The sequence below is a fragment of the Anastrepha ludens genome, chromosome 4, assembly GCF_028408465.1.
Source record: "Anastrepha ludens isolate Willacy chromosome 4, idAnaLude1.1, whole genome shotgun sequence".
In the NCBI taxonomy this organism is placed as follows: Eukaryota; Metazoa; Arthropoda; class Insecta; order Diptera; family Tephritidae; genus Anastrepha; species Anastrepha ludens.
The window spans coordinates 63,158,783-63,183,173 of NC_071500.1; the positions used below are offsets into that span (position 1 = coordinate 63,158,783).

Sequence of the window (24,391 nt, forward strand, 5' to 3'; positions counted from 1 at the left end):
CATTGCACCCATTATATAAGGCTCTGCAACTCTTTGTACTTTCTTTAACTTTTATATTTAACTGAAAAAAGTCTAACCTTGAACTGAAAAAGCACAAGTTATTTATTGACTCTTTAAAAACAAAAGCATATAGTTATGATCCCTGGTAAAAACCAACATTTTGTATTCAACCCCACATATAAGTATATATTATATATGTATCTGTGTAGGATAAAAAATTCCTCTCTCGCAAAAACTACTCGTGGCAGCTCCAAGTCAGATCTGGGCACATATAAAAAATGTTTTTTTTTTTTCAAAAAACGTAGAAATAGAACTGTATTCTTTCTTGTATTATAGGTAGATGTACACCAAATGTTTTTGACTATCAGGAGCCACCTTTATTTTTGAAACAGTATGTGCCGTAAAACTGAGCAACCATTATCTGGTGATAGAAGACTGGGAGAAAAACGATAACAAACTGTCAGCAAAAGCTCTTCTGCTAATTTGTTCAATAAGTTTTGCGGTTAGATAAGGAACACACAATTTTATGGTTTGAAATAAAATTCATTACTCAGTATAGTCTCCCTGATCATCAATACACTTGATATACAATGAAATTCCAATTTACGAATTCCATCACTGAAATGAGAAACTGGAAGGGTTGCCAAAGCTGTTATGACCTCATCATTTGATGGCGATTTCCACGTGTGAATTTTTTAGGTCTGGAGAAAGATGGAAGTCGTTAGGGCCCAAATCTGGTGAATAAATGGATGCTCTAACAATTCGAACTTTAATTCATGGGTTATAGCTTTTGTTAACTGATCTTGTGACACGGTGCATTGTCCTGATGAAAAATAGTCTCATGCATAATATCAACGCATAAAATCCCTTTTATCCTTTCGAAAACGTTCTAAATGTTGCTGAGAAATTCACATTCGCATGTTTTTATTCCATTGTTAACGAATGAGGCACCCATTGCGCACACAGCTTTCTAAACCCCAATACCTTAGTAAAAATATTGCTTTCACTGCAAAATGAGGAGCCCAGGGCTTCTACTAAATATCTTTCAATCAGTCGACGATTTTCAATACGATATCCTGTATTTTTTTAAGAGTGTTGTTGTTTTTTGATCGTGGATCGTCTTCAAGGCTTCTACGACCATCAGTACTAATTGATGGCGAAGAGTGTTTACATACTTTCAACATTCGTTCATACATTTCCTTGGCTTTTAAACCTTCCAAAAATAAAAATACAACCACTGCACGATACTTGCTTTTTTCCATTGTAGAAAATACTGTTGTACGTCGATACCAAATGGCTTGTAAACAAAGAATGAATTGAAAGATTGAAATGAAACTTCACATACATTCATATGAAGAGTACACCAATAACAAAGAGAAACTTAGGCTAGTAGCAACGCCGGTCCTTATCGGACCGCAAAACATTTTGAACACTAATACTGTAAAACTGTGAAATTAAAAAAACAATTCTCGCCGTCTTTTAAAATTATTTCACAAAATAGAAATAGAACATATTTTCATTTCGATCACTGTATTGATGAGCGTAATTATATATGAAACTATCTGTTGCATGAAATGTATACAAGTGTCGTTTGTAAAATAAATATATGTACAAATGTCATTTGTTTAAAAAACTGGTCTACAAAAAATCGGAAAGCAACACTAATATCAAATAAATTCCTCAACTAACAGTTAAACTATTTAAATGTATTCTAATGAAGTGAATGAAATTTCGCTACGAAATAAAAAGTTAATTAATTTATTTTAAAAATGTGTTTTTAAATAAATAAAGTAAAGCTTAGATAAAAAAGACAACAACAAATGGGCTTAATGCATTAAAATTATAAAATGCTGCACAAATAAATCAAGGCAGCATAAAAATCACAAAAACAAAAGAAAGAAACGTGTTAACAGTGAGAAATACAACTCGATTAATCAGCAAAAAAGTGCATAAATAATAAAATTTCGCTTCCTTACACTAAAGTATGAAATTTTCTATCATACATCAGCGCTGTCTGCGAATCAACATTAGTCTGTGAGCGACAACTTTATTGCAGAGCTGCAATACAGACCACAAAATGCAAAAGTGAATTAAAAAATAAAATAACAACAAACAGCTATAGCTACTAAAGGACTACAAACCCAAAAATAAAAAAATAAAAACACAAAAAAAGAAGAAATATTGAAGTGCAATAAATACAGGCGAAATATTTATTGCAACAATCAATAAATCAACAAACAACTGGAGCATTACGCAAACTACACTTCCAACTCCAGCGCACTCTTGTAAACACATAAACCAGTTGGACAATTATACACGCCACCTCCCCTCAACAACTCCAGGGCGACGAAGTTTTGGCAAAAATTGCCAATATCGAGCCACGCTACAGCACGCCAAGCCACTAGCGCCAAGTCAGGTCAGGTCAGATCAAATTGTTTTGATTCCAATTGCTTGTTACAAACCCAAACGAAAGCAACAACAACTAAAACGAAAGGCAATAACAGTTGGAGTTAAGGAGGAAAAAAGATTAAATACAATATCAAAAATATTAAACCAACGTACACTTCAACAACGTTGCAATAATGTCCGTCCAGTGATTTGTTCTTTACGTTTACGTTTTATTTTTACTTGTTTTGGTAAAAAAAATTCGTAAAATTTGCAATAAATAAATCAGCTAAGAGAGAAAAAATTGTTGTGAAAGAGTGAAAATATAACTTCTAATGCAACTAAATATGAAATAAGCAATGCTCCTATGCCTTCAATTCTAAAATTAGTCCCGGAATACAGCTAAACACTAAACGTTGACATAAACGTTTAGAAATTTAGAAATAAAAATTAATAAACTATAAGTTTTTATGACGCACAAGTAAAGCTAATAAGGGGAAAACCATATACTTTAAGAACTTTAAAGCAGAAAACTTATATATACATATATATGTATGTATATTTATAAATCGATTAAAAGTCTAAATTAGGCATCCACCCATATTGCGGCATTTCAATACTGGTCATAAGCCATAACAGTATTGCCATGTGTATTTGTCATTATTAAAAGACTGTTGCTACCGTTTCTTCTTCTTCTTCACCCGCACACACGCCCACAACAGTGTGACTGTTTTAAATTGAAATGTGGCTCGTATAAAGCTGAAAGCAAGCAAAAACAAAAATGCCCTGAGTCAGTCAACAAAATATACGTATGTACGACAAACCTCACGCAGACCCACCCACGTGCACACACAAATTGAGGAACACGCACTTCACGAGTCGGAATAATAATTGACAGCGCATTGTTGTTCTTGCTGTTGCACTTTCAATCTTGCCTGGAATGCCAACTTTGTCATCAACATCTGCATTTTTGATGAGCAACAAAACAAAGGCACTGTGTAAGCAGCACTCCAAAGGAAGCTTAGGCCAGAAGAAATACAAAAGCAAAAGCAGAGGCAGAAGTAGCTGTGTATATGCATCAGAAGTGAAAACATTTTAGTTATAAAATTTTTAAATACCCAAAGCTATAAAATAATTAAGCACATACGACATTGCGCATTCTCAAATTTGCGTACCACCCTAATTGCTACCCACAAAAGGCGTATTTCAGCGCGTCTAACCAATATGTTAGTAGATGTGTATGTGTGTGTGGTTGATGCGTAAATGTGTAGTGGAGGCTAATTGAAAAAATACACACAATTACACATACATAGGAAGTTGAACTGTAACAGCGGCGTTTTAAGTGATTTGTTGTGTATGAGTATGTGTGCAATTAGGTAACTGATAGCCACCGGTGCGTATGAGTAACGCCTTTGCAAAGTAATTAACGAGTTATTATCAACAAAATCCCAAGAAGAGCAAGGCATAAAAAGGTGTTAAGTGTAAGATTTGAAACTGGGCCAGAGTGTGGTTGGGTACATGCAACTTGATACTGCCAGTGGTAGTTATTTTAGTCAATCAGGCGTATGTCAGCGCTTGAAAAGGGCGACTGCGTCCAAATTCTACATGACGAGCGTAATGAGCGAAAACTGAATTATTAACTAGGATATTTTATAAATGATGACTGAGAAGAAGAGCAGCTGCGTTTACATGTGCGTGAGTGTAATTTATATAAAAATACGCACGGGAATATATAAAACAAATCAAAGCAAATCAAATTGAGCACACTCAATAGTGAAGTACTCAAGTGAGCGGTGCTGCGATGTTCTATAAAACCGGGAAAATCTTCTAAGTAATTCTCCCAAAGGCTCTATGAGGGACTGTGCAAAGTGAATATAGCTTTGCTGGTGCCAGAAAGTGAAATATACATGGCTAATATTGATAAGCGCTCAGTACTCAGAATATATTTGAAAATTAATAGAAACTAGAAAAAAGTTTGCATATAAAATATATATGCAAGCCCGCAGAGAATAAACGATTCGTCTACATTCAACTGACTCAAAATCAAAACTAAAGCATATTAAAAAACAAAAAAGGACAAAAAAACATCATTGGAAGGCAGAAAAAATACGTAACGAAAATATTTCACTTTTTACATGCTTCTATATATAGACTTCATGCTATTTCTTATAACTTACCAAATGCCACTTTTGTGCTAAACGAGCAGCAACATCAAATTTGACTGCATATAAAACCAAAAGCAAAACCCATAACGAGAAAACTTTAACATTCTAAACATCTTTTCACGACATGACAATAGTACAAGCGCCAAAGAAGACAAGTCGCACCACAAAAACACAGTAATAATAATAAAGCAAAGGCGACAGTGACAGCTGATTTGCAACGTAAAAAAGAAAAAACAATTAGAGTAAGAAGAACTCTAGTAACCACAGCTATAGCAATAGGAAATAAATACACAGCGTAAATCGTTTGTCGGCTGTCAGTTTGTCTCCCAAAGTGTAGACGTTTCATTGCGTGAGGAAACCAACAAAAACATATTATCGCTTGTCTCATAGAAAATACGCCAATACCTACTAAAATCGCAAGCACAAGCTCAAAAAGTTAATAAAATAACAACAAAGTAGTGGTGTAGTGGGAAAAAGCAGTAAAAATATCAACTAATATGCGCGAAGCGTCAGCAAGAGCGGAGAAGAGAAGGCAACTCCCCCTGTGATATATATAAATTGCACTGTAACCTTATTTCAAATATATATGAAATATATATAACCAAAATGCTACACCACAATACCAGCAAATAAAAAGAAATACAAAGCTCATTAAAGTGACAAGGCGCGAGTATTTTAATAAATACATACACACTAAGCTAAGTCAGTCATACGCTCTTTAGTGTTCTAGTAACACCCCAGCCTCTATAAAGTTAAATAACAATTAAGAATTAATTTACTCATTTATTAAAATTTAATTATTTAAAATAAAAACTAAAAACAGTACTAAACATAAAACACGCAATTAATTATTAAAAACTTGTAAACGTTTATTACAAAATTTTTAAATTAACTTAACTGCTGCGAATCACGGCAGCGACTAACATTTGGTGAACAAAATAAAGAAACGGTAAAAGTACACAATTAAAAAAAAACAAATAAATATTGCAAAACAAAAAAAAACACTTAAAATCATAAATAGTAAACCCGCTTATATCTATTTCGAAACACTTCGGCTCGGCGTATCGATTCATCGACTTAACGTTAAACGTCACAACCTCGCAACCAGCGTTTTCATAGCACGCACATCAGTGCAAGTTTATTTCATTAAATTAAACAGCAACAACAACAGTAGCAGCAAAAATGGGTGACGAACTGGAAGAGCGCACTTTCAAGGAGAAAATGCTCTTCTACACCACTGCCTTCTTCATTCTACTCGGCACATTTAGCATGTTCGCCTTTCTATTTCTTGTGCCCTTCGTTATAGAGCCCGCATTCACAACGATCTTCATGCAATTCGAAGAGGTGCCAGCTCTGTGCGAAACCTACGATGTAGAAACATATTTCGGTGCGAAGAACTGTTCATGGGCATCGTGTCGTGAGGGTTGTACAAAGGATATTTACACTTGTACACAAATACGTGTCAACTATCGACTGAACTTGTACAACTACACAGATGAGTTCAATTTCACCGAATATCACATCAATTTGGCAGAGGCGGAACGTGAATTGCCGCCTGTGAAGCGTACGGATCGCTATGAGCGTGCCATACGTGATTATGATTATGATGCGGCTACGAGTGATGCCGCTAAAGCGAATCAATTAGATGTACCACAGGGCGTATCGGGATCTATGGCCGGGTCTGCGTCAGCGGCGACGAGTGGTCTACAGTTGGATACGATCAGCTTTGGTAGTAGTGATGGTGTTGCCATTGGTGATGGCATAAGTGGCTATCTCGTCGATGAGGAGCCAATCGATGAGGATTTGGGCATGGGTGGTGGTGGTGGTATGCTCATTAATGAGGAGCGTCACCCTTTCGATGAGATCTCCGAATTGAATGAGGGTCTTATGGGTAATAATTCGATGTATTTTTATGTTGGCGCGCGCCTCTTCCCAAACGTTAAGGGTTGTGGTTATCCGCCTATGCTCAATTGCACAATTTGGCTAAAGCGTTATACGAAAGTTGGCATTAAATTTCCATGCTACTATTCGAAAGTGGATCCAAGTTTAGTGATAAGCGATTTAGATTACTGGCAGAACACATTGAATCTGATCTATTCGATGGCCATACCGATACCATCGTTTATTATATCGGTGATATACCTGACATATGCGTACTTCAAAATCTATAATGAGGATGAAGAAACGGCGCCGCTCGATAAAAATGCCGAGGATATGGATATTGATGAGGGTGAGGTGGACGAGAGTGATGGAGCTGCATTAGCTAATAATGTTGCCGGCAGTCAAATTATTAATATGGGCTCGACGACGGGTGAGAGTTGTGTGGATGTGGGTCTGCCGAATGGTGGGCCTGGCCTGACAACCTCAATATCACAGGGTGGCTCGGTCACAACACCCGGTCAGTATTTGGCGCAATCGCCGATTGGTTCACAAATGACACCAAATTCTGATATAAATTCATTCGGTCATCAGCTTAAAGTGCAAATGGCGGACGAATTGTCACGCGACTCACTGGAAAATGGTGTGCTGTCGACTTCAAACTCTGTGCAGGGGTAAGTGAAAAATGGGAGATGGAGGAAAATATTTGTTTAGGTATAATTATTTCCTTACTTAAAAAATATAAGAAATATTAGAAGGTTATTTTTCAGCCTTTTCTAAAATGGTTAAGTATTCGTTAAAAATGACGTAAAGGCTGTACAGGTTATATCAGACTATAACAGGCTATACAGAGTTAACGGGAAAGTCGTCCAACATAGATACTAAAAGGACAATACTATTTAGACCAATTCTGATGAATTCATATAACATGTTGTCCAAAACTTAACCGTGTTCAAGATATTCGATTATAAAGATTATTTAAAAAAAAATTTTGTTCTTGCTAGCACGTCTGCTTTTTTAAATATTATACTGAGTTCGTGATAAATGTCTGACTGTCTAAAAATCCGAGCCAAGTCGTAAAAGATTGTTCCATAAGTTTTGGGGCTCAATAAAAAACACACAATTTTATGGTTTGAAATACAATTCATTGTTCAATCTCATTCAGTCTCTATGAACGTCACAAACAACAAGTATCCAAAGAGATTCCAAATTACGAACTCCTTCCCTGCAGTGAGAACCCGGAAGGGCTGGCACAACTGTTATGACCTTATCATTTGATGAAAAACGTTTTCCACGCATGCATTTTTTTAGGTCTGGAAAAATATTTTTTTTCTATTCCAAACTGGGTCTTTCTTCGCGAATTTTTTTTCAGCTGATTTAAAAGGTTACAATGTTAAAAATTTATTGTTTTACCAGTTTGCAAGTAATTCACAAATTCTTTTCGCATCCCAAGAGACGAGAGACGAGCAAGCTAGTTTTCGCCCTCACCGAAGCTGTGTTGACCAAGCCAACAAACTTCGGATTATAGTAGAACAATCAACTGAGCTGTGCTCCCCGCTCTACATGCTGTTCCTAGACTTTAAGAAGGCGTTCGACACTTTAAACGGGACGCAATATGGCTGGCAGGGAGCTCCCGCCAAGATATTCAGCCTCATCAAAGCCCTCTACGAGAACTCTGAACTGGCAGTCCTTCACAAAGGCGATATCAGCAATCCATTTACTACCAACGCAGACGTAAGGCAAGGTTGTACCCTGTCGCCCGTTCTCTTCGGCATCGTCATTGATGACGTCATGAGCCAACTGACTCTGCACAAAAAAGGTATCGTATGAAGTTTCACCAGACATCTGGAGGCCATCGAGTTAACCACAATAACGCAAGGCGGATGCCCGGTGGAATTCGTTGAAAACTTCTGCTACCTCGGCTGCATCATCATGGCAGATGGTGGAGCAGATGTCAACTGCAGGCTAGACGAAGCAAGGGCGGTATTCGGGCGAATGCATACAGTATGGAGGAGTTAGCAAGTCCGCAGGCGGACTGAACTAAGAATATTCAGCCCATGCGTAAAGTCAGTATCGTTGTACGGAAGCGAAACATGGCTGGTCTCTACATATTAGTATATATTAGTACATGTTTACAGTTCTGATTTACCATTTTTAGATTATTCTTTCAATGGAACATCGAGGTCAAGAGTATTAATTATATGTCATGATGGAAAAAGATACCCTTTACTATTATTCAATAATTACTCAATTAGAGGTGTTTCAATTGAATTGCTTCCTTCAATCTAATCAATTTGTGTGAGCTCGGTGAGATCAGATCGTTTCGTACAATATTATCATACACATACATATGTGACAGTTTTCTTCCTTTTTATCTGCATTTGACTCTGTTTTAGCACCGTTTTGAATGCAGAATTCGGTTAATAAATTTTTACTCTTAATTCCTTCGCTATCCACACACCGGTCTTCTTTTGTTCTCAGCCTCTTTCAAGTGATGCAAAAATGTTTGGTGATATATTTTTTATGCTGCATAGTTAAACTTTTTTGTGATTGAATGTGACTGTGCGTGTTGATTTGAGATTTCTGCTATAAACGGTGAGATTGTGATCGACATCACTTCAAATGACTGTGATTCATTGAGAAATTATAATTGGAATAATGTAACACTTAACTTATACGAGTATGTGGGTCGCTTGAACCCCTGCGAAAAAACCGAATAGCCCAATCTTCGCCTGTGTCGATTCTCAATACTATGTCTATGTCGCCGTAATGCTCATACAACTCATTGCTCCATCGGAATATTAAAATTTGTGTTTTGTCAAAGTAGAACCGCCTAAAGCTGTATTCGTTAACGTTCATGGAATAAAAATTTCATTTCAATAAGATTAGACAGTACAAAAATCGCCTAGTTAATTAAATTTTGGCTATTTACAAAATACAAGCGTCACAATGAGACTAATGAAGAAAATGTAATAAAATCTGATAAAGAAGAGAAAGCAAGTTTCAATATCTCAGAGAAAGAATTAAGAAAATTGAAGAATTAATTAAGAAAGAAGAAATGTTTGCAAGTTGACCCTTAGGTGGCTCATGGGTCGAGTATTTAGAAGAGCCATATTTGCGGTCCAATTTATCAAAATCCATAATTTTTGTTAGTGTGGTTCCTATAGAATGCCAAAAAACTACGTACTTTGGGAATTGTGCTTACACTTTGTGTATGGTGAAGAGATGTGGATGTAACATATTTATAAGTATAAAACGGCTTTGATAAGCGTTAGTCGAAATAGACGGATCTAAAATATTACAAAGTGAACACTAAGACGAGGAGCTTCCGATTCTAGTACGCCAGGAACAACGCCGATACCCCAATCGTTGACGACGGAACTGTCGTTCCGCTACCCGACCATGGCGAGGTGAGAATAGCGATAACGCGGTTAACGCGGCCTGACGATTGGAAACTAAGTGTGCTCTGCCCAAACCATAAGAAGTGTGATACTGCAATCTGAGCCAATTATCACGGGATTAGTCTTCTAAATATCATATCTAAGGTTCAAGCCAACCAACTTATTGGACCTTATCAGTGTGGCTTTAAACCTGGAAAGTCTACCATCGACCAAATATTCACAATACCCCAAATCTTGGAAAAACCCCATGAAAGGGAAATCGACACACACCATCTTTTCGTCGACTTCAAAGCTGCATTCTACAGTACGAAAAGAAGTTACCTGTATGCCGCGATATCTGAATTTGGTATCCCCGCAAAACTAATACGGCTATGCAAGATGACGTTGCTCAATGCCAGCAGCGTTATCAGAATTGGGAAGGACCTCTCCGAGCCGTTTGATACCAAACGAGGTTTTAGACAAGGTGACTCGCTCTCTTGTGACTTCTTTAACCTGATAGTGGAGAGGATCGTGCGAGCCGCAGAACTTAATCGCTCAGGCACAATTTTTATAAGAGCGTACAATTGTTGGTGTATGCCGATGATATTGACATCATCGACCTTAACAACCGCGCTGTTAGTTCTGCCTTTTTCAACCTGGATGAAGAAGCAAAGCGAATGGGTCTAGTGGTGAACGAGGGCAAAACGCAGTACCTCCTATCATCAAACAAACAGTCGGCGCTCTCGCGTATCGGCACCCACGTCACTGTTGACAGTTATAATTTTGAGGTTGTAAAAGACTTCGTGTACTTAGGAACCAGCATTAACACCGATGGCAATGTCAACCTGGAAATCCAGCATAGAATCGCTCTTGCAAACAAGTACCACTTTGGACTACGTAGGCAATTGATTAAAAAGTCCTCTCGATGTACAAAACTAACACTCTACAAGGCTGTCATCATATCCGTCCTAGCGTATGGCGCAAAAGCATGGACGATGACAACAACCGATGAAGCCACCCTAGGAGTGTTTGAGAGAAAGATTCTTGGAAGATTTTTGGACCTTCGCACGTTGGCAATGGCGAATATCGCAGGCGATGGAACGATGAGCTTTATGAGCTTTACGACGACATAGGCATAACGCAGCGAATAAAGAATGAATACAAACGATCCGGCTCTGAAAGTATTCGATGCGGTACTAGCTGGCGGTAGCAGAGGAAGAGAAAGGCGGAGAAGATGTGGCTTCACTTGGTGTGTTCAACTGGTGCCGGTTAGCACAAGAAAGAAACGACTGGCGCACCTTGTTAAACTCGGCTAAAATCGGTTAAGCGGTTATCGCTCCAATTAAGAAGAACAAAAAACTTGACGGTTGCCGTAGCTGAATCAGTTGGTGCATACCTACCATTCAGAAGTACACAGATTCAAAACCTCGTGCAGGAAACAGCAACGGTTAGAATAAGTTTTTTATAATAACGGTTTCCTCTCGGCAAGCAATGGCAAAACTCCGAGTGTATTTCGGTCATGAAAAAGATCATAAAGAATATCTGCCGTTCGGAGTCGATTTGAAACTGCAAGTCCCTCTATTTATGGACCAACTGGCGTGCGTCTTGCCTCAAATAAGACAATATCGACCAACCAGGAACATACTTACATACATATTATATAAGTACATCCTTCTGCAGATGTATAATATGTATTGATTGGAGAAAACTCTCATCGTCCAGCTCGCTCAAATTAAATTTTACTAAAATTTGCGCGAGTATATAAAGTTCGGTCCGGGCGGAAGGGTTTCTCAATGCATATACAGCTTGATGTACTCTTCTTTTCATATTCTAACTAAAGGTAACCGACTAATGATTCCTTTATTTTTCTCTGCACATGAACTGCGTGCATACATCACACACATACAAATACTGATTTTTAAAAGCCATCATATATGTGTATATATAATTGGCGCGTACACCCTTTTGTGGGTGTTTGGCTGAGCTCCTCCTCTTATTTGTGGTGTGCGTCTTGATGTTGTGACACGACTCCAATGAGAAATATTTTTATGAGGAGCTTTTTCATGGCATACACTCGGTGGTTTGCCATGGCCTGCCGAGGGGCCACCGCTATTAGTAAAAACTTTTACTTCATTTTGGTGTTTCACCGAGATTCGAACCTACGTCCTCTCTGAATTCCGAATGGTAGTCATGCACCAACCCATTCGGCTACGGCGAGCTCCCCTCCCATCAAAAGCGCAATATACAATACGTAAATATAAATATATCGGAAATATCTACTTAATCAGTGAACAGGTCGCAAGAATTCCAACAACTCGCCTAGTCGGCTACTTCTTACTATATTTCAAAACTGGGCGCGCCCGATATAGCCCTTCATAGTTTTGCCTCTACAAAGTTTTAGGTTGACTATTTGAAGAAATATATATATTCTTTTTTTGTAAAGCTACATATTTATTGCTGGAATATACTAAGACGATCCAGTGATATATTTTTATCACTTTAGGGATGTCATCTGTTGCCTAAGAGAAAGAAAGGAGTCACTTTAAACTCATTTCTATGAATGTTTGTATGTGTAAGGCGTTTTTCAATATGTGCGCTTCAACTTTTTTCCGATAGGGAGGGCGAACGACGCAATATTTTTTATTTTTCGCTTGTCATCTGTCATGAGGTACCGTTGCATCCCGAAAAAATCACTGTTTGGTGCGGTTTGCATGCCGGCGGCGTAATTGGCCCATATTTTTTCGTTGACGAGAACGATCGCCACGTTACTGTGAATGGAAATCGATACCGCGACATGATAAACGATTATTTTTGGCCGCAATTGAATGGTATGGACTTAGACGACATGTGGTTTCAACAGGACGGGGCTACAAGCCACACAGCACACGCTACAATTGATTTGTTGAAGAGTAAGTTCGATGAGCGCATTATTTCCAGAAATGGACCGGTCGAATGGCCGCCGCGCTCGTGTGATTTGACGCCTCTAGACTATTTTCTTTGGGGTTATGTGAAGTCAGAGCCAATATTGAACGAGAAATTGCTGGAATTTCGGCCGATTTATGCAAAAGAGTGGTCGAAAATTGGGTTCAACGATTGGACTTCGTAAAACGTGCACGCGGTGGTCATGCAAAAGAAATCGAATTTCATACTTAAATGTATATGTATGTTCAAACTCGATAATAAAAAAAATGAGTTAAAAAAGTCAAACCGTTTGTGTTTTATTCAAAAAAAAAGTTGAAGCGCTCTTACTGAAAAACGCTTTTAACCTATCACATATTTGTACCTATATATATTTGATGGCTACCTAATAGCCCAGCAACGAAGGTATTTCATTTGTTGGAAATAGAAAAAATATTCACTCTAACTACCTAAACAAGTTATTTCATTTCCAAATATTTATGTACGCACCATTGTCGGTATTACGTTTACTGTAATAAGCTTAGTAAATTGTTCCGTTTGAATACATTCCCTAAATCCAATTATACAAAATTAAGTGAGCAGTGCATATAATAGGTGTATTTAGTACACTGTACACTTTTACCTACACAAGTGGACATCCAATACGCTCAAAACCCTCGCGTTTGCCTCGATTATTTTCAGCTAATTATTAACAACTATGGCCATTTATCTGTAGAAGGGAGCAAATACAAGTAGGTAAATGGCAAGAGGTGGGCACATTGCAGTTGTACGCTGCATACTTTAGATTACAATCAGGTTAGCTGATCCCCTACGAGGGTTGCTACTTAAATTTTGAGGCATGGAAACGAGTACGGGAAATCTGACATTGTCATGGTGAAGTTGGAAAATTTTCAATGATAATCGTATTCAAAACGTACTTTTAATATTCACTTTGGTCTGAAGTTTTAATTTATTCGTGAACATTTTTTCGGCGTAGATGAAAAGTAGCGTGCTTGAACTTTTGTTGATCAATCACCAACCATCTCCAGTTACCGGTTTTCACTAGTTTTCTGAATTCATTAGAGATCTGGTGAAGGTCGTCTAAAATTAGTTATTGTATCGGGAAAAATCGTTGCTATGCGTGAACTGATTTTACATTAGATTAGATTGGATCGTGGTGAGATTGAGGTATGATTAGTCACATTCGGAAATACCGAACCCAGGTATGTTATTTAGCCGAGTACTCGCGTTAGTAAGTTACTCAAAGCCATGGGAAAGAAAATTTCAAGCACATTAAATGGCAAAAGAAAAAATGCCGTGTGTAAGTTTTTAGAAAGTAGTGGTTTTTTATGACAAAAAAGGTATAGCATGAATTGAGCCATAGTCGCTTTCACTATCAGTACCCTGTTTTTGTTGAAGGGTCGGAATCTTCAGTACATTCTAGTGAACAACGGAACGGTAAATATGCTTGTTGCTACCATCGCTCAAATGCATTACATTGAATTGCCAAAAACATGTTGCTAAGCGGTTCTTGTTAGGAATTTTGATTGCAACAGTCAAAAGCGCACTTCTAAAAGTCTATCGAAAGAGCATTCAACTAGTGATATGCCCATTTTGTGGTTACGCTAAGTAATTACTCGTAGATAACTATACAAAAACAACTTTTTCTATGATTTGGCTTTTCATGCCCTGGGTTTGAAACCCGTGCACTTCCGAATGGTAGTCATGCACCAACCCATTCGGCGAGGGTGGCCGTAAATGCCCGCGTATACGAGTAGTGGTGAACAATCATAGATAAATACCCAGGCGTGCATGAATATTCGGATTTCAACCCATAACTAGGCATAGTAAAAAAGAAACGTTCGCTTTGGATACCGCATAATTTGGTAATCTGTTGAATGACTTGCGTCAATTGATGCAAAGAAGTGTTGTCATAATTTAATTGCGGCACATCAAAAGATGATACCGCAACAGGGGAAAAATCCTGCATCTATGCTTATTCATCCGAAACTAAGAAATTGTAGACGACTTGGGTTTTTCAAAACGGGTCAAATCCAACCAAGTTATTCGTGCATGGAGCACTTCGAAACAAATGGTCGCCTGTTTTTTCGGATGAATTGGACATACCGAAGTCGTTGGAAAAATAAGAGAAACTAATCATTAAGGCGAGCCATTACCCATTACGACAATGGTAGTTTTCACGCAAGTAAATTGCATTTAAAACATCGAATCAATGAATCTTCATCTGCACAGTCCTTATTTGATACCCTGTGAGATTTCTTCCTTCTCATGCAGACCAAAAATAAAATGTTAGTTAAGTTTCAAAAGCTGTTCAAATCACAGTTGTTTCGAAAAATGGTTGAAATGCATGCCAAAGTATGTTGATCTTCTGATAAGTAAAATATTTTAGAAAATTATACAATTTTTTTCTGAAGAGTGTGATTTATGAAGTGTAAAAAGTGATTTATGAAGTGTAAAAAGCCAAAATGAACATCCCTTACAACACATACTGTCACCGTTGCAAACAACCGGAGAAAAAGGAAACAATCTTCCATTTCCTCTGCGAATGCCCTGCCCAGAACAGAATGTTAACCATGGGCAAACCGCTGTTCGAGAGTCTTGAACAGCTATCTGGCTTAGATGTCAACAGCCTGATAAGGTTCCTGAACCGCACAGACTATAGTCATACTGTAAATAACTGGTAAACAAGTTAGTAACGAAGATGTGGCAACAAAATGGTGCGGAAAGCCTAGTTGGATTCTGGAAGAATCACCACTTAAACCAACTAACCAACCATCGGTGCCCTCTTGAAAGGAGCTGCCCCACAATTCTGATTTGAAAATTATTTTCCCACGCGAGTCCCAAAATGTGAATATGAATGGAATAGCGTTAAGAACCTTAGCCCGTGGTCAGTGGCTATCTTCACTGACGGCTGAAGGTTAAATAACAGGGTCGAGAGTAGCATTCACTCAGAAGTGTTGCCTTAAGTCTATGACTGTTATAGTGTTTTTGAAGCTGAGTTTATAGCTATAAAAGAAGCTGCATTGTGGGTCAGGGACGCCTTCGTTGTACCACAACCTATCACTCTCTACTCTGGCAGTCAAGCTAACATAAAACCTCTACAGTACAATAAGTACTCACGAGCTGGCAAGCATGGGAACCTATCTTGAACCAGTCAACTCTGCTTGGTATATGGGAATCCCTTTATCCTGAATCAAGCTATGGATAAGGACTCCATCAAGCAGTCCAACAATATATGGACTACGGAGCCCACTTTCGAGTTAACTATACAGATCTAGCCTAGAAGAAGAGAGAACAGAACTATGTCCTTCGTCAAACTAGACCAGTCTTCCATTAGTAGTGTGGTTGGCACCATGACCATGCAGTGCCTAGTGGGAACTCAAAAGAAGCATATGGGATTTCCATCTAATGACTTCGATCTGAACGCTTACTACATTGGAGTCTCACAGACTTTGAAAACTGCAAAGCTCCACAATATTTCATCGTTTATCCTAGAGATAAATTGGTTTCCCCACATCCCCAAACAAATGGTATCACAATGGGGCTCCAGACCTTGGTCCGTTCCTCTATATTCTGATAGAGCAGCTTGGTTGTCAGAGTAATATTATAATATTATAATTAATATATTGGGTTGGCAACTAAGTAATTGCGGATTTCACTCATAGATGGCTTCTGTTGAATTTTTGGGTTTGCAGACGTAGTACAAATGTAAATCACGTTTTGTTATTTGATAGTTGGCAATTCAGCTGTCAATCAGTAAAAAAAGGTTTTTTGAACGGTTCCGAAGTTTTCGTTTGGCGTTCGTTGAAAAATGGAAAATCAAAAGGAAGATTTTCGTCATACTTTGCTTTTTTATTTCCGCAAAAGGAAAACCGCATCGCAAGCTCATAAAAAGTTATGTGCTGTTTATGGTGACGAAGCCTTAAAAGAACGGCATTGTCAAAATTTGCTTACGAAATTTTCATTCTGGCGATTTTTCACTCGTCCAGTTGAAGTTGATGACGCCCTAATCAAAGCAATAACACAGGGCAACAAAAATAAAAAAAAAAATCTGCGGCAATAATTTTGTTAATGGTTTTCATTAGCACTTGTATTATATATATTGAGTATGAAATTACATTTTTTGAATTGACTCTGGTTCTTGAGATAAACGCAAAATTAAAAATTACTAAAAAAATTTAAAGTGCCCTCCTACAGTTGCACTAATTTGATTAAACCTAACTACGGTTTCGTTATCTGTTTGCATATTTAGGTACAACACTTTCACTTATTTGCTGTTAGACTCAGAAGTTACCAGTAAGTGTCATTTTTCAGTTTTAAAGAAATTGTTGTCTCAAAAATATGAGTTCGTCACGAAAACCTTGTGTTAACGATTGCAACAGTTTTTGTTATATATGTGGCAAATTTTGTTCGCAAAAGCAAAGAAAACAGATCACAGAGTTTGTGAAAACAACCTACCAAGCATACTTTGGGATAAAGTATGTACAAAAGAATAATTATTGGGTGTCCAATATTGTGTGTAAGTCTTGTGTAGAATCTTTGCGATACTGGAGCCAAGGAGGACGTAAAGGGCTTCAATTCGGAGTACCGATGATGTGGAATGAGCCAACGAATCATTTTAATGACTGTTATTTCTGTGCAGTAAAAGTGAAAGGTACAAACCGTTTTAAGAAACGGAATTGGGTTTATCCTAATATTAAATCAGTTAGACCCCCAGTATTGCACAGTGACAATTTACCAATTCCTGTGTTTACAAGACCATCTTCTGCTAACTGTAATGACATTAAAATGTTAGAGAATTCTGACAATCAAGTAAGCAGCAGTGAAAGCGAGTTCGAAGAAAGTAGTTGTATGAAACAAGGATTTTCGCAAGCAGAGCTTAGCGACTTGGTTCGTGATTTAAATTTATCAAAAAAATCTGCCGAAATTCTTGCTTCAAGACTAAAAGAAAAACAATGTCTTCAACCTGGCGTTACCATCACATTCTTTAGGACCAGAGAGCAAGAACTTCTTCCTTTCTTTCGAGAAAAATACAAGCTTGTATTTTGTAACAATGTTTCTGGTCTGTTAAATTGTATGGGGCATCCTGAATATAATCCTGAACATTGGAGACTTTTTATAGATAGCTCAAAGAGAAGCCTGAAATGTGTATTGCTGCACAATGGAAATAAATTTTCTTCGGTTCCAATTGGTCATTCAACGAAACTAAAAGAAGAATACCAAAATATTAAAATTGTTTTAGAAAAGATTTCATACGCACAACATCAATGGTCAGTATGTGTGGACTTAAAGATGGTGAATTTTTTATTAGGTCAGCAAGGTGGGTATACATACCCCTGTTTCATATGTCTATGGGATGGTCGCGCAAAAAAAGAACATTGGACTAGAAAGGTTGGGCCTTTGAGAGAAAATATGGAAGTAGGAAAAGCAAATGTGGTTCATGAACCACTGATAAGCCGAGAAAATATTCTTCTTCCACCACTTCACATCAAGCTTGGGCTAATGAAACACTTTATCAAAGCCCTTGATAAGACCGGTGACTGTTTTAAATATGTGTGTCAAAAATTTCCGTCTTTAAGTATGGAAAAATTAAAAGCAGGTGTCTTTGATGGGCCGCAGATCCGTACTCTTATAAAAGACATTGAATTTATAAACCATATGTCACAAATTGAATATAAAGCATGGCTAAGCTTTGTCTTAGTAGTCAAAAATTTTTGGGGAATCATAAGGCACCAGATTACCAAAAACTAGTTGATGAAATGCTTCGAAATTTCTGCAGTTTAGGAGCTAATATGAGCATTAAATTGCATTTCCTTCATAGCCATTTGGACAAATTCCCGAAAAACTTGGGCGATTATAGTGAGGAACAGGGAGAATGGTTCCACCAGGATATAAAAATAATGGAAGAAAGGTACCAAGGTCGATGGGACTGCCACATGATGGCAGACTACTGCTGGACCCTATTAAGGGATTGTCCTAAGCAAAACCATAACAGAAAAGCCAACAGAAAAACTTTTTTGTAATGTTTTTAAATTATTTAAGTTAACTGCAAATATATATTTTTGTTTTTGTATAATTTTTAATGAAATAATATATATTAATAAAAATATTTTTTTAGTGCATATTGGTATTTAATACTGTTTTTTTCAGTGAAATAGATAATAGTCTTTATCTCAAAAACTAGAGTCAATTTGAGAAATCTAAAATTTTTCTAGTATTCAACACACTAGTCTCACACAGAATTTACTTAAACCAACCCTGCCGCAAAATGACTGTTCCCCAGTGTAATCGATTCGGATCGTCACAGTACAACACGTCAGATTGCAGAGAAGGTTCATGTATCGTAATGAAAATGATCCACTTTTAAAACGACTGATAACTGGCGATGAAAAATGGGTTTTTTACAACAATATCAATTGACAAATCGAAAAAGTATTGTATTCCATCATGACAATGCAAGGTCACACACATCTTTGGCCCCCCGGAAAATATTATTGGAGCTTGGTTGGAGCTTGGTCCGGACCTTGCACCATCTGATTGCTTTTTGTTTCGGTCTTTAGAAAACTCCTTGTAAAAATTTCAATAATGATGATGATGTCAAATCGCACTTGATTCAGTTGTTTGCTAATAAAAACCAGAAGTATTATGAACATGGGATTATGATGCTGCCTGAAAGATGGCAAAAGGTCATTGATCAAAATGGGCAATAGATTACAGAATAAAGTAATTTAGTTCCATGAAAACAAAAATCCGCAATTACTTAGTTGCCAACCCAAAATATAAAAATAAATTATTATTATACAATAATTGTCAGCACATTATGTTATTACGTGATATGGCTCGATTTCCTCTACTCATCCAACAGTGGTCATCCCTCGGCAGTCAAATGAACCCGAGAGCTTTTCTGTCATGAAAAAACTTCTCATAAAAACCGTCTATCGTTCGGAAGCGGCATCTTGCATTTCTAGGTTCATACTCTTATCAAAGTGCGCACCACAAATTTGAGGAGAAGCTACTACTAAGCACCTTACAAGGATGCAAGCGCCAGTCTATTATTATTGGAAAGTAGTAATAATACCTAATTAACTCAAGTACCAAAATAGTTCTAAAAATCAATAAGAACATTTGTCACTTCCTAGTCGCTTGTGTAAAAATGTGAAATGAAAATATGTATTCTTGGTTCCAAATGAACTAGAAGGACACCAGTTCGGAATCGGGAATTTTCCATCAGGCAATAATAGTGTGGATGCAATAGCATTGTAACTACATAAATATAATGCATACATTGACGAAGCTACACTGACCTGAATTTGAAAATAAATTTCTGTCCTCTTGGAAAATTAGGGTTGACACTTTGCGCTAAATGTTCGAGTGCAAATAGTGGTTGTCACCATTTTCGATTCAGTCGCAGTCGGCACTAATGTTAATATTTTTGTTGTTGCTAACATTTTCGCTGTTATTGTTGGCCAGAATGTTAAACGGTTGTACATTGGTTGCCACTTCTTGGTTGAATGCAAATACATATGAACATTGATGTGTGGACAAATGTATGTATGTATGTGCAAATTACTAAGAAATACTCCGCTCTTCCGTTCGCCTTGCAAACAAAATGCAATGAGGTGCGACCTTGGTTGGAATCAAGTGGCTTGTTCATCTGCGCAAATTTTTTCCATCTTAGTGCAAATGTATTGTATTTTTTTCTTTAACTAGGGATTAGGTTCTCTGCCTGTTGTAATCAATGAATTGAGATTATTTTTTCGCTGAAGTTAGTCTAGAGAACTTGTTTACAAATTATGTAAAGGGTGATTAATTTAGAGGTATCGGAATTTAAAATGAACTAAAACAACGAAAATTCAATTTTATTTGGTAACCTTTATTATTTTTGTTTAGAACCATTCGTGACATTTATTTTTTAAAGATAATCCCTTTCAAATGTTGGCCGCAACTGCGCCGTAATTCGGTTATTCGTAAACACCAATTGTGAATTACTCGCGGAAGGACTTCGATCGGTATCTCGTGAATAACTTTAGTAATGTTCCATGCCTCAATTGAAGCTGCTTTATCCACATTGCACTTAGACTTTACATACCCATACCAATAAAAGTCTATTGTCGCCAGCCTCGTCTGTGAAGAAATATAGGAATCATCGGTTCCTAAAGCCTATAGGCCACACCAAACGGTTGTTTTCAATAGATGTAATGGCTGCTCTTGAATGGCTTCGATTTGTTCTTCAGTCCAAATTTGCAATTTTACTTATTGACGTAGCCATTAAGCCAAAAATGGGTCTTATCACTGTACACCATAAGTTGGCCTGAGTTCATCGCGCAAACATCGATGAGCGGCGATTTGTGTAATACAATTGTACGATTTGTAAACGTTGTTAAGGCGTAAGTTTTTCCATGATGAAATAACAGCGAATACTGAAAGAAATTATGTATTTAGTTTGACAGTACCTCCAATCTTATCACCCTTTATGAGAATTTTATATGAGTGCAGCTATTTTAAATCACACAATTTTGCAAATTTGCTCTGAAAATTAATCGACCTTGATAAATAATGCCCTAATAAGCCTAAAAATTGATAAAATGCTCCTTTGCGAGCATTGCATTTGGCATTATCGTTCTGATCGTAATTTTTTCACACTTTTCAGAATATAAATCTCGGATATTAAAGTGTTTAATAATAATTATTTTAATGGTATACACTTTTTAAGTGGGATGACTTTTTGCGCAGTTGCTTCATTCTTTGCAAGTAATATGTTTTCAGCCAAATTGGATAAAATCAAATCAATTGAAAAATTATTTAACATATTTTGATTAACTCAAAATGTACCCAAATGTTTTACTAGGGTTGTTATTTATATTTCTGGCCTTGGAATGGGAAAATGAGCATTCGTGATTGAAAACGCTTTTATTGTTTTTCAAATGGTAATTAATACACTCTTGCATTAGTTCGAACCGATTTTTAAAGCACTTCATCCAGTCGTGCTTTCAGGGCGTTTTTTAAATTGTATGGGACCCAATTCGAACACATCTTTTTTACCAAAAAGTGATCATGGAACATCTTATTACTACATATTTATATAATATTATATTACCATCATCCTAATGCTCAAGGTTGACTCAATCTTATGGTACGAGGCATAACGATCTTGCTCAATGCATTTGTATACAGTATCGATATTTTCTGGCACAACAACTGATTTTGGACGACCTTCACAGAATTCATCGGTGATCGAACAGTCACCACGAAAAAATTCATTGCACTAGTTTTTTACAGTGGTAAAGGATGGTGCTCGCCTGCCGCATAGTGAGTTTAGTTCACTGATGCATTCTTGTCTTGTTAATATCCACGTGGAAAATCGCATACAAATTTCCCTTTTTTTTTTGCGATATGAATTTTTAAAGCTACTATAAATAACTAATATGGCTCACTCAACAACATTATCCCAGTCTTTATGGTAAAATTGGACGAACCTCCCAATGGAAACGTCAGATGGCGTCTGACTCTAGAAGTATCCGCAGCTCTCGCAATGGCACTGCGTATCAACAATCAAACCTATCAGGTAGATATGAGAATGGGGTTGACTGTGGCTCTTTAGGCAATCAGTTGAAAAACGTTAAATAAAAATTATGCTAAAAATACAACCAGAAAAGCTAACTAATATTTTTTTTTAATTATTTTCATGAAGGTACTTAATGCGAACTTTTCTACTTCGGTTTCTAAAAAATACTCCCAAACTCCAAAATATTGTAATTTCATATTCACTTATTTTTTGCATTTTTGCTCTTTTCAGAAACTTGAGCAAGACGATGACGACGAGTATCTCAACTCCTCCTGGGCCGACGGCAGCAGTTTAAAACGCAAAGTCCACGGCATGGATGATGTACGTTTTCGTATTGGACAATGAAATGTGTGCGCACCTATTTACTACTTAGCTTTTAAAAGTTACAGCTCGTACGATGCAATACAATTACGATATAATATTACACATACAAAACCACAAGAAAAAACAAGGCTAATAAATGAGTTAAGTACTTTTTGGTTGCAGCACAAAGACAATGCAATAAATTGAATACAATTAAAAAAAAATACAATTAAGGAATCATTACGAAGGAAAAATAGCAACTGCACACGCATGTATGTATGTATGTAGTTATGTGCTGTTTTCTTCTAAGTAATTGAATATAATAATTGAATTGTGGAATGATTAAGCGAAAACAAATTAACTTGTTTTTTAATCTGAAATAAATTAGTTTTCGTTACAAAAAACCATATATTTCATAAGACGTATCCATCTACTACATACATACATACGAGCTATTGCAATATATACGAAGTAACTACAGTAATACCCTCGTATCAATACTCAAATGCTACAGACGAACATTATAAAGTGTCGCTGGTGCATGCATGCAAATATACACACATAAATACCTATAAACTACATAGACACATACATTTCTACATGCAACAGTAACAACTACACTTTGAATTAAATTCTTAACCCAAATCATAATCTCGGGACAGGTTGAAGACTATCTCTAACATTAATCATCATACCGCGCTTATACATACATACATACCTATGTACATAGTACATAAGTATGTGCATGTGGGCAGGTGTTAAGAGAGCAAAAACTAGAAAATTTCGAAATGTAAAAATTTTAATTGAATAGTAAATTAAAGTTTAAGCAAATGTAGACTAAATCTCAAAGTAAGTAAATAACTGTATTTACTTAGCTAGCCACTTTTACACAAATAACGAAATTGAATTAAAAACAGAATCCGAAGCGCAATAAACCGGCAAAGCAGACAAGTGAGCTAAAAACATATGTACACATGTATATGCGTATGTAGGCATTCCGACCTAGTACATATGCAAATGTATGTTTTCCCATAAAGAGGGCAGCTGTAGCGATTTTGGTTGTGGGCCAAGGTTGGCCAGGTAAAGCGAACATTTCATGAAACGAGTTGTTGGTCTTGATTGGCCTATGTCGGATCATGGTTGTGGGGGATTGAGATACGTGACTGAAGGCAAAAACTTTTTTTATTGAAAATTTAAGCGCATTATTAAATAGAGACCAAATGCAAATCAACTTTATTGCTGGTGAAAAAATAATAACGAGCAAGTGACCAAACATTAGGAAAAACGATAGAACAAAATTCCAAAATTTAAAACAAATCCAGAGATATTTTGTTAGTTAACTCAAATGACTTTAAATACATATTTTTTTTTAAATAAATATTTAGCTCTATCGCATACGCGCTCTCGTTCTTTGCTTGCCTGTTAATGCATTCATTTATTGAATTAAATCAATATATATGTATATATTTTATTTGAATACGAAGATACATTCAACCCATAGGGAAGACCTCTAGGTATTAATTCAAGTCAAACTAATTTATATTTAATTATAAATTACTTATATGTAAACATAAGTAAATGCGTACGCAAACTCACAGCTTTAAAGAAATTGTAAAACAAAGTTAAAAACAAAACAAAGAAATAAGAAAAAACTTTAATAAAATTTTCTTCTACAAAAGTCTCACTCATATTTATTAAAATAGTAATAAAATTAAAAAACAAAAAAACAAAAAAAAAAACAAGTTAAATATTTAACGCAATAAAGAAACACAAGAACGCCGGTGTAGTTGCAAAAT

General features: G+C 36.7%; 1 protein-coding gene across 2 annotated transcripts in view; it reads left to right on the forward strand.

The window, feature by feature from the left end:
• The window catches only part of LOC128859580 (protein tipE), a 39,206-nt gene extending 15,180 nt beyond the window's left edge, over positions 1 to 24,026 (forward strand). For both annotated transcript variants that reach the window (XM_054096506.1, XM_054096507.1), the window contains exons 2-3: positions 1,792 to 7,102; positions 22,524 to 24,026. In XM_054096506.1, the coding sequence (XP_053952481.1) occupies positions 5,733 to 7,102; positions 22,524 to 22,587 (1,434 nt within the window). In that variant the 5' untranslated portion in view covers positions 1,792 to 5,732 and the 3' untranslated portion in view covers positions 22,588 to 24,026. The remainder of the gene's footprint in view (positions 1 to 1,791; positions 7,103 to 22,523) is intronic.
• The last annotated feature ends 365 nt before the right edge of the window (positions 24,027 to 24,391 follow it).